We start from the raw sequence: 11,602 nt of genomic DNA on the forward strand, positions 1-11,602 counted from the left end.
ATAACTCTTTTACCATTTTGGACTGTATCATTTCATTCATATGATAATGACACTGTAGCTCCCCCCTCACCTGCAGCTTCACTTTCTGCAGTTTTAGTTACCTGCGGTCAACCATCATCCAAAAATATTAAATGGAAAATTCTAGAAATAATCCACTCATAAGTTTTAAATTGTGCACTATTCTGGGCAGTGTGCTGAAATGTCGAGCCGTCCTGCTCTGTGTGACCCCGGACGGGAAGCCCCCCTTTGTCCAGCATATCCACGCGGTATGACTCCCGCCCGTTTAGCCACGCAGCAGCCATCTCACTTACCAGATCAGCTGTCTTGGTATCAGGGTGTTTGTGTTCAGGTAACCCTTCCCTTGCTTAATAATGGACCCAAAGCCAAGAGCAGTGATGCTGGCATTCTGGGTTTATTTTATTAGTATTGTTGTAAGTCTCTTACTTTGCTTAATTTATAAATTAAACATGATCATAAGTACATATCTATAGGGAAAAGATGGTATATATAGGGTTCTGAACTATCCTGTGTTTCAGGTATCCACCGTGGGTCTGGAAATGTATCCCCTGTGGAGAAGGGATGACTACTGTGTATGTAAAAATCACACTGTGTGAAATGTTATATCCTCCCCTTTCCTCAGTTTAACGTTTTGAAAGAATTTTCTCACATTACTTGAAAACACTTAGGAAACCATTTTTAGTGACTGTAGTGTTTTACCAGATAGATACGCCATGGTTTACTTAACTATGTTCCTAATGATGGGTGCTTATATTGGATCTAAGTTTTGCTGTTATTTGTAGTGCTCCAATCGGTGACTCTGTGCACAAACCCTTGCCTGTACTGTTGTGTATTTCTCTGAGGATAGATTGCTGCAAGAAAAGACCCACTGAGTGTGAGACTCTAAATATTTGGAAGGCTTTCAGTCTGTTTCCATATTGCTTTCCTGAAAGATTGAACCAGTTTATACTTTGTAAGCAACGGTGTGTGAGAAGATCTCTTTACTTTCCTTAACATTGGCCTTTGTCATTTCTTAAATTTTACTGGTTATTTTGGTAACCAGCTTGTTTTTATAATTTGAATTTCTTTGCTTCTCAGTGAAATAATAGTTTCTTTTATATGAATATTAACCATTTGTTAAGAACCACTATTTGAGTCCGAAAGAAAGGTGTATAAGAAGAAAACTGCACAATTCCAGTAGGAAGGACTTGGGGTCAGGGTCCCTGATGTGTTGGAAGGTTGAACTTTTTGTTGGTGGTGTTTCCCCTTGCCTTAAAAAGTCAATATTGCTTGAATGTTGCAATCTTGGGCAAGGCCAGCAATTAATCTCAGGGACAATGCCACTTTCTTCTCCTGGTGCTGGTCCTTTCTGACAAGAGAGAACATAGTGTTAGGGCTGAGTGCTTGAATGCTTGCACATACGACCCAGAAGGTGCAGATATAACCGGGGATTTATTCCTTGAGTGATATCTTTGTGAGATGACATTTTGCTTGTTATTTGTGTGTTTTATAATGAGGAATCAAAGTGGGTATTCTAGGAAGATCCAGTGTTTCCCTACTCTCACTTTGCATTACACACAATCCGGGGGGTGACTCAGAATCCAGTGCTGTCCTGCCTCTCCCAGTTAGCTGACACCACTTTCTTGACTAGAGCCTTAGTTTTCTAGGCATATATTCTAATGATGGAACATTTTGAAATGCAGTTTATTTTTGAGTTTATTGAATTTTTTTAATAACACATCTGCTGCCCCTAAATTGTCATCTTTTATATTATAAGGTCTAGTTGCATTAGAAATAGCTCTCCCAACCCCACTCCCCCAGTGCTCAGAACACTGAACCCCGTACTACACTTGGAAAAGGATTGGATGTCCTAAAGCATTGGTTATGTAATTGTGGGTTGGCTTTCACCCACTGAGCTTTACGTCCTCCTGTGATAGTGAAATACAAGCTGGCAACAGTAATTAGATCTCAGAAAAGCTTGTCACAAAGCACCACAGACTGGAGAAACTTGTAAGCTCTTTTTGCACTGGCTGAAGTTTTTGAGTACCACTACCTTCCATCTGTAGAGTGTAGTAACCTTAGACAGGTAGTGCTTTTCTTCTGTGCATTAATTTTAATTAAGCAATGACACCTACTTTCTTTTCCACTCTGAGATCTGCATGTAGCTAAACTGATCAGGTGAGTGCTTTCCCACCTTTGATCATTGATACTGCTTGGAATATACTGGAAAAAGAGCAGCAAGCAGAAAATCTCCCGTTTCCACAAGCTGCTGACTAACCCAGAATTGCTAGATTTTGTGAAGCAAATGAATGCTATAAAAGAAGTCAAAAAAATCGGGGAAGATGTCCCTAGGACATGGTCAGGCCAAACCTTGAAAGATCAAGTGGTGTTACAGAGGTACAATTATAAGAATATATATCACTCAAGACTTACATATGTGTTAAACAGTGCATTGCTCTTTGCAGTCTACAAAGGATTTTCTTTTGAATTCTCACAACAATTCTGCAGAGAGAGGTAGTGAGAGGTTTAATGCTTTGTTCGACATAATTTGCTGTTAAATAGCCATCCATTGGCAGAAAATTTGAACTGTTGTGTTTTCTTTCCTGTGTCATTCATGGTTTCAGTCCTGAAGAGAAGCCCACTAGAGCCCAGCAGGAGAGGAGAGTGGGAGAATCCCTCACCCAAAAGTTCTCATTGGCATCATTTAGTGACACTCAGGATGTCTCCAGTTATTGTTAGAATTTAAAGTTAGGTTCATCCCTGTGAGGTCCAAGAAAATATAAAAATAAAATGAGGGTCTACCAGTATTAAACATACTCAGTAATCACTTTTGAAAGGAAAAGAGTTAGTGGAAAAAATGGAAGAACCACAGCAAAACTAAAATAAGTATATAGAGATATATTGCCAGACACGGTGGCTCACACCTGTAATCTCAACACTTTGGGAAGCTGAGGCAGCCGGATCACTTGAGGTCAGGAGTTCAAGACCAGCCTGGCCAACATGGTAAAACCCCGTCTCTACTAAAAATACAAACATTAGGCCGGGTGCCGTGGCTCACACCTATAATCCCAGCAGTTTGGGAGGCCGAGGTGGGCAGATGACCTGAGATCAGGAGTTCAAGAACAACAGCCTGGCCAACATGGTGAAACCCCATCTCTACTAAAAATACAAAATTTAGCCGGGCATGGTGGCCCATGCCTGTAGTCCCAGCTACAGGGAGGTTGAGGCAGGAGAATCGCTTGAACCCAGAAGACGGAGGTTGCAGTGATCCATGGTTGTGCCACTACACGCCAGCCTGGGTGACACAGCAAGACTCCGTCTCAAAAAAAATATATATATATATATATACACACACACACACACATACATATACACACCAACATTAACCGGGCATGGTGTCGTGTGCCAGTAATCCCAGCTACTTGGGAGGCTGAGGCAGGAGAATCGCTTGAACCCAGGAGGCGGAGGTACTGCACTGCAGCCTGGGTGACAGAGCAAGATTCCATCTCAAACAATATAGATAGACAGACAATGTTAGATAACTGCATAATTATTATATGTGTGTATTAATATATAAAGCAATCACTTTCAGAAGGAATAGTATGTTAAAAAAAGGTAATGAAAGATTTTAAAACAAAACACTTCATGAGACAAGAAGTTAGAACAATTACGACAGACTAAAAGAAGAAGCTGGGAATGAGATCGAATACAGCCAAGTATTTCCTGCAGTTTTAAAACCTCTACTCCCCATTTTTGGTTTCTGGCCACAGATTATGTAATATTTTTCATTACTTGAACTGGAATTACAAAGATTGATACAGAAGGTGGTCTGATAAGTCGACTGGGTCCTGCTCCTTGTATGTCTTAGGTCCAAACCAAAATGAGTCAATATTTGGACAAGATATCAGCCATGCAGGGCTTATAGGCAGGTAAAGGAGATGGCCCATTATTACAGGGATTTCAAACCAGGCTTAGTATTCTCTTACCCTGGCACTGCCAATTATATTTATTTATTGGAAAATGATAACCTTAGAGTTAAGCTATATGCTTACAAAAGAGGCACTGCTTATATGAGTTCTATCATGTCCAGGTTTACATTGCCCATTAGAAAACAGAACACCTGACCTGGTGCAGCAACTCATGTCTGTAATCCCAGCACTTTGGGAGGTCAAGGAGGGAGGATCGCTTGAGCCCAGGAGGTCAAGGCAGCATGAGCTGTGTTAACACCACTGCACTAGACCCTGTAAAAAAAAAAAAAAAAAAAAAGAAAAAAGTGGGGCGGGTGTGGCGAGAGAGAGGAGGGGAGGGGAGAGGGCACCTGATCAGACTCCTCTGAAGAGGGACTTGAAAAGTTTGTCACAAGCCCTGAGTTATTCTGATGGAACAGAGAATTGTTAGATCACAGAATGCAAAGTAACCTACTGCATTTAGCCCTTCAGTCTTTGGCCTAGCTGTAGGCCATTAAGTTGAATAGTGCTGGGAATCGTTAAGAATATAATGGTCAAAAAGGACAGGCAAAGTTGTTTCCCTTCTGGAGCTTACACTTTAATGGGGGAGATAGATGATAAGCAAGTAAAAGTAATTGAACAAGGCAATTGCAAATGCCACCCTCAGTGAGCTCTTGAAAGACAAATTATTTCACCTGCATGCCACAAATACACAGGTGAATGTCTGTGCCTTGAGAAATGCATAAAAGTGACTGAACTTTTGAGGTCCACTGACTGGGCTTTTGTTTGATATTTACTGCTAGTGAATTTTCCAGCCTGCAAATGTCTTAGAACTTCTAAATGCATTTTTTTTTTTCGTTTAGGTTGCAGAGAACACATCTTAGAAGATGAAAAACCTGAATCTATCAGTGACACTACTGACTTGGCTCTACCACCTGAAATGCCGATTTTGATTGATTTCCATGCTCTGAAAGACATCCTTGGGCCCCCGATGTATGAAATGGAGGTGATCAATTTCTTTTCTTTTTCTTTGCTTTTTGCTCCAGTCAATGAAAGGAACACTTTATTGAGGCCCCAGGGCCATAGGGCCTGGGCAGGAGGCTGCCCTTTGGGGAAGGAAGAGCCTTATTTGACCTTTTTGGTACGTAGGTTGTTGGTGTGGCCACACTTCTTGCAATAGTTGACAGCATGGGGGCGCAGGCAAGCACAGCTCTTGTGGCAGATCATCTTGTCACAGTTGTATTTCTGGGCAAGGTGGCAGAGGGAAGGCTCCATAATGCCACCTCGCAGGCGCAGCATCAGGTGCCGCAGGGTGGACTCTTTCTGGATGTTGTAGTCTGAGAGAGTGCGGCCATCCTCCAGCTATTTGCCCTCAAATTATCAGACACTGCTGGTCAGGTAGGATGCCCTACTTGTCTTGAATTTTGGCTTTGGCATTCTCAGTGGCGTCACTCGGCTCGACCTCAAGGGCGATGGTCTTGCCTGTGAGGGTCTTCACAAAGATCCACATCTCAGCGTCTGCGGCTCGGCGAGTCTCGCTCCATTCTCCTTTTTTTCATTGGTACTCACTGATTCTCTCAGGTGGTTGCTTAACAGAGAAGTAGAATTGGGTGTTTCCAGAGGCTGAATTTTGCCTTAAGATAGAAACTTTATTTCTGTATGGTATTGCGTTTTAGTGCTTAATGTGATAATATGACTGTTGCCAGGTGCCAGAGATCCCAGCCATATCCTCTTTTAGAACCCCAGTCTCATTTTATTCTCTACCATTCAGTTCCTTTTTAAGAACAATGCCTCTGACTCTTCTCCTTAGAAAAATTCCATATTCTTATGTGTACTTTAATGAGGGATTTCTTTGTGCTGCTATCAAGGGCTTGGGGGAAGAGGCAGAGAATCAACCTGATACAGGTGTGGAAACATGAGCATAGCTTAGCTTCAGACTGTGCTAGTGCAGACCCAGATGACATCTTTCAGGAACCTATTGTCCCATTGTTAATAGTTCCTTTAGGGTTAAACCCACATGCAGGTCTAGCCCTGTTTTCATCTTTCTCTCCTAACTATACCTCACAGCAGAAGGCCTGAGCGCCAAGACTGAGTTGAGGCAACTGATGGAAATAGATGTTAGAATATAACTGCGAAGGGTGTTGTGAAATAATTTATAGGGTGCTTAGATGAGCCTTCATAGGTTGGTTACTATAAAAATGTTTGTATTATACTACTGAATTTGGCTTTATCATCACCTCCTTATCAGTTTAAGGAAAAAATATTTTCAGAAACTCTGATAAATTATGCAGAAGATAATCTCTCCATCTAACATTTGAAATCATTACCAGTAGATAGGTTTTCCTCAAGTTCTTAAACTGAGTTGATGAGAAATAGCCCCCAAGCCTGTCTTGTTTATCCATTTAAACTCTAAGCTGGTCATTAAAGCTAATGAGCCTCTCTCAGAGCTCTCAGTTACAAGAATAGAACTTGTTTACTCTTGACAGTAAATCTGGACTCGAACAATAGAATCAGAAGCATTGTTTTGATTATTTGAATTCTTAAGATATCATGGATTTGAATTTTGAAGTGTTGAAAGAACTTGAGCAAAACATTGTTGATTGAGAAAGTGAACAAAACCCGCTTTCTCATTCTGGGAGGATCCAGTGACTTTGAGAGTGAAGACACAAACAGGTTTTGACTCCTGCATGGCCGATGGCCTTTTTCTCTAGGCTTCCAGAAAACTACATTCCAACAGTTCTTTGAGGATTTAAACTAGAGCAGCAAATAAAGACAAAAGATTAATGCATGTCTCTGTTGCATATACCCCTCTCGCCCAGCCATTTCTGCTGATGTTAAGTTTGGGAGCATTGCTGACATTCCTGGAGCATTAGCAAAGAAAGAGCCAAGAGAACAGAAATGAGAAATTTTATAAACATTGCTTACCAGCTCTCATTGTTAGCATCAGAGAACCTTATTTTCCTTGTAGCATGTGAGCTTTACGTAGTAGCACTTTTACCAAGGAGAGTCTGCAGAAAGACTCCAGTAGCCATTTTGTCTTTTATTAATAGCATCTTAGAATGGAAGATGTGGTGTGTCACATGCGTCCATGTGAAGAGCCCACCAACCAGGCTTTGTGTGAGCAACAAGGCTGTTTATTTCACCTGGGTGCAGGCGGGCTGAGTCCGAAAAGAGGCAACGAAGGGAGATAGGGGTGGGGTTGTTTTATAGGATTTGGGTGGGTAGTGGAAAATTACATTCAAAGGGGGTTGTTCTCTTGCTGGCAGGGGCAGGGGTCACAAGGTACTCAGCTGGGGAGCTTCTGAGCCAGGAGAAGGAATTTCACAAGGTTAATCGCTCAGTTAAGGTGGGGCAGGAACAGATCACAATGGTGGAATGTCATCAGTTAAGGCAGGAACCAACCATTTTCACTTCTTTTGTGATTCTTCACTTGCTCCAGGCCATCTGGATGTATACGTGCAGATCACAGGGGATATGATGGCTTAACTTGGGCTCAGAGGCCTGACATGGTGTTTGAGTGTTGGGAACATTGTGTTCATTTTTTTCATGCTTGAAAGTGAGAACTCACCCTGTAGCCTGGGGTCTGTCTCTATGACCACCAGCCCCAAATTACTTAACCACACAGTCTACCTCTGCTTTTGTGTCTATAAAATGAAGACTTATAGAACATTTCTTTCTTGCCCATGAGGGCTGTCACTGTGCTAGGAGTATAATTCCATTTTACATACAAGGGAAAAGTTTAAAGAGATTAAATGAGTTGTACAAATTCACATAAAGTGCAGTTGGTAGAGTTGGAATTCAGACTCAGATCAGCTTATTCCAAGTCCATTATTCTTTCTCCCCTTCTACAGCACCCTGTCAGGTCAAGATAATTCCTGCCCTTGGCTGCTAGAAGAGAGTGGCAGTGATATATTAGAGTTTTTTAAAAAGGCATCTGCTCTACATCAGATTCTCATTCATATTCTTACCAACTCTAGTGCTCTGCTTTGGAATGGGAGAGGCTGGGCTCAACTTGTTGACCACTACCATTTTTGTATCTCTTGGCTGTCAGGCACTGTGCAAGGCCCTCCACAAGTGATCATTTAATCCTCGGTCATGGTTGTCTTTCCAGTAACAGTTGAGGAAACAGGCTTAGAGTATTTAAATAACTCGAGAGAAGACACAACTTATGCCAGAAATGAGATTTGGTTCTAGGCCTGACCAACTCCAAACCTAGTGCTCTATTACTCTAGAAAAACGTCACAGGCAACCTGAGCAGGGCCTCTGTTCTTTGCAGAGAGCTCACAGGTGGACCTGAGCAGGGCCTCTGTTCTTTGCAGAGAGCTCACAGGTGGACCTGAGCAGGGCCTCTGTTCTTTGCAGAGAGCTCACAGGTGGACCTGAGCAGGGCCTCTGTTCTTTGCGCTTCACAAGTGGCCAGTCTTATTTCTCTATTTCTTTGTGCTTTCCTAGGCAAAGAATCTGAAGAGAGAGGTTATACTAGGAATATTGGAATACATGTTGAGGTGTTCGCAAGATGTTACAAGATACCTTTCGTTTGTTTGTTTTTACTTTTTATTTTTTGAGATGAGGTCTCACTCTATCACCTAGGCTGGAGTGCAGTGGCATGATCGTAGCTCACTGCAACCTCCAACTCCTGGGCTCAAGCTATTCTCCCACCTCAGCCTCCTGAGTAGCTGGGACCACAGGCGTGTGCTACCATACCCAGCTAATTTTTTCTGTATTTTTTTGTAGAGATGGGGTTTCACCATGTTGTCCTATACTGGTGTCAAACTCCTGAGCTCAAGCCATCCACCTGCCTCAGCCTCCCAAAGTGCTGGAATTACAGGCATGAGCCACCAAACCCAGCCGATACCTTTTTTTGTCTAAATGCCTATATTCTCCCTTAGGGTAAATTACAGTCTAGGGTCTGTGGTTTCTTCTAGAAAGAGTTTCATTCATTTAATAAATACCTATTAAGGACCTAACATGTGCTTCTGGCAATACAGTAGTAAATAAGCAAAGTATGATGTCTGCCTTCATGGATCCCACTTTAGTGCAGGAAAAAACATCGACAGGTAAACAAATAATCACAAATTGAAGTTGATGCTATAGAGAAAACAAACGGTGGTACTGAGATAGACAGTAACTACTCTAGCTATATCTGAGGTCTGTTTTAGAGGTAGAAGTAGACATGCTGATGGGAAACAATTGGGGAATGAAGGAAAGTTATCAAAAGGGACTTATGGGTTTCTGGCCAGAGTGACAGGGTATGTGTGTAGTAGTGCCGTTTACTGAGATGGGGAAGACTGGGGGAGGGAGATGGGAAGGGAGTGTTGCAAAGAAAACTGGGGGCTCTTTTGAACACATTAAGGTTGAAATATCCAGGCCAGGCGTGGTGGCTCATGCCTGTAATCCCAGCACTTTGGGAGGCTGAGGCAGGTGGATTGCTTGAGTCCTGGAGTTCAAGACCAGCCTGGGCAACATGGCAAAATCCCTTCTCTACAAAAAATACAAAAATTAGCTGGGTGTGGTGGCTCACGCCTGTAGTCACAACTACTTGGGAGGCTGAGATGGGAGGATCACTTGAGCCTGGGAGACAGAGGATGCAGTGAGCCAAGATCACACCACTGTACTCCAGCCTGAGCGACAGAACAAGACCCTGTCTCAAAAAAATAAAATAAAAGTTTGAAATATTGGCGAGGCATAGAAGTAGAGATATTTGGACATTCAGATCTATGGCTCCGAGGAAAAACCCAAGATGGAGATATAGATTATAGGGTTATCAGAAAGTAGAGGATATTTAGAGCCCCAGAAATTGAGGCTTTGACATCACCTAAGAAAAAAGGAGACATAAGAAAGCAGGTAGCCTAGAAGCAAGCCCTGAAGTACAGCATTATTTAGGGATCATATAGAGAGAAGAGGAGCCAACAAAGAAGTCAGGAAAAACAGAAAGGGACTGGGAAGGAACAAGCCTTCAGGGAAGAGGAAAACCAGGATGTTGTGCTGCCGTAGAGACAGAAGAGGAGAATATTTCAAGAAAGAAGGGACATCAGAATGTGTTTACTGTTTGAGAGATCAAAGATCAAGGTCAGAACAAATGTGTGTTGGATTTGATGGCATGCAGGTTGTTGGTGACCTTGAAAGAGATTTCACAAGGAAGGAGTGGTGGGGATGGTAGAAGTTGGACTATGTTGAAGAATGGGAGGCGAGGAAGTAGAATTAATGTGTAGGCAGCTCTTTAGAAGTTTGGCTGTAAACAATTGCAGAGAAATGAGGCAGCTAGAAGAGAATATGGATGTCAAAGGGAGAATGTTTTCAAAATAGTAGCTGCTGCTAAGAGTAATCCAGGAGAGAGCACAGGACTGATGTTGCAGGACAGAGCAGTGGTACGATAGAAACAGTCTCCAGGAAAGTGAGAGGGGGTGGGATGCAAAGCACCAGTGAGGAAATGGCTTTTGATGGGAGAAGGGATACTTTTTGCAAGGTATTATATAGAAAGGGACAAAAATATTGAGTTATCTATAAGGAAAAGATTACAATGATGGGGCTAACGTGTGTGGGCTGCACAAGAGAGGAGTGAAGCTAGGGCAGAGCTGCTGTATGATGGGAATGTGCTGGAGTTCATGGCTTGAGTACAGGCGAGCTAGAAGGATAAGAAATGATGGTCAGGGGTTTCAGAGGTAGTATGGTTTCTGTTGGTGATAAGTACCTGGAAGAGGGTGGCTGAGTTCAGGAGGCATTTAAAGAACTGAGAAGCCAGGTTTTGGGTGAGCATCATGCCTTCACTGAAGACACCCAGGGTGATAGCAGGGGCTGGGGTAGAAAGGAAGGAGCAGTGTTTAGACTCTTCTTGAATGTCAGAGACAGTGAGGAGAAAGTCAGGATGGTAAAGCCAACTGCCATAAGCAGGGGTTCAGAAGGGTAGAAGAATAAGGCCTGAAAGTAGCAAGGCGGCCTCTTACTCACTAAATCATAAACTCAGTCTCCTTGAGCTTGATGTCTTCCTCTGATAAATGGTGGTAAGCATGTGCACATTATCACAGAGTTCGAATTTGGGGAGTCAGTGTACCCACCATATTGCCCAGTAATACTAAAAAAGAATAAACAAATACTAATTTCTGCAACTACCATACTCCATAAAAAGAGACCTATCCCCAATCACCAAAAAATCCCCACTGTTTTTCTACTCCAAATTTTGTACATAGTTAATAACCTTATACCACCACTTACTATTTTTTTACTTTCATCAAAGATGAATCTACAAAAATATATTAATGTCAAAAAATGTTACTGACCTAGCAAACTGACAGTTCGGAAGTAAGGTAAGAAGGCACACTTTTATTAATTAATAATATCCTTTAGTATTCCCTAAACAGATCGAAAAATGGTGGATTAGTTCATTCTTGCATTCCTATTAAAAAAATACCTGAGACCAGGCACAGTGGCTCATGCCTATAAATCCCAGCACTTTGGGAGGCCAAGGCGGGCGGATTGCTTGAGTTCGAGACCCACCTGGGCAGCAAAGTGAGACCCAGTCTCTACAAAAAATACAAAATATTACCTGGGAGGCTGAGGTGGGAGGATCACCTGAGCCCAGAAGGTTGAGGCTGCAGTGAGCTGTGATCACAGCATTGCACTGCAGCCTGGGTGACAGAATGAAAACTGTCTCAAAAAAA

General features: G+C 42.4%; 1 protein-coding gene and 1 pseudogene across 2 annotated transcripts in view; one reads left to right on the forward strand and one right to left on the reverse strand.

Annotated features, from left to right (window-relative positions):
• The window catches only part of LONP2 (lon peptidase 2, peroxisomal), a 112,039-nt gene that overhangs the window by 89,124 nt on the left and 11,313 nt on the right, over positions 1-11,602 (forward strand). For both annotated transcript variants that reach the window (XM_011989139.1, XM_011989140.1), the window contains one exon: positions 4,808-4,950. In XM_011989139.1, the coding sequence (XP_011844529.1) occupies positions 4,808-4,950 (143 nt within the window). The remainder of the gene's footprint in view (positions 1-4,807; positions 4,951-11,602) is intronic.
• On the reverse strand, positions 5,070-5,460 carry LOC105546040 (annotated as a pseudogene).

Source organism: Mandrillus leucophaeus, unplaced genomic scaffold (genome assembly GCF_000951045.1).
Source record: "Mandrillus leucophaeus isolate KB7577 unplaced genomic scaffold, Mleu.le_1.0 Scaffold348, whole genome shotgun sequence".
Classification (NCBI taxonomy): domain Eukaryota; kingdom Metazoa; phylum Chordata; class Mammalia; order Primates; family Cercopithecidae; genus Mandrillus; species Mandrillus leucophaeus.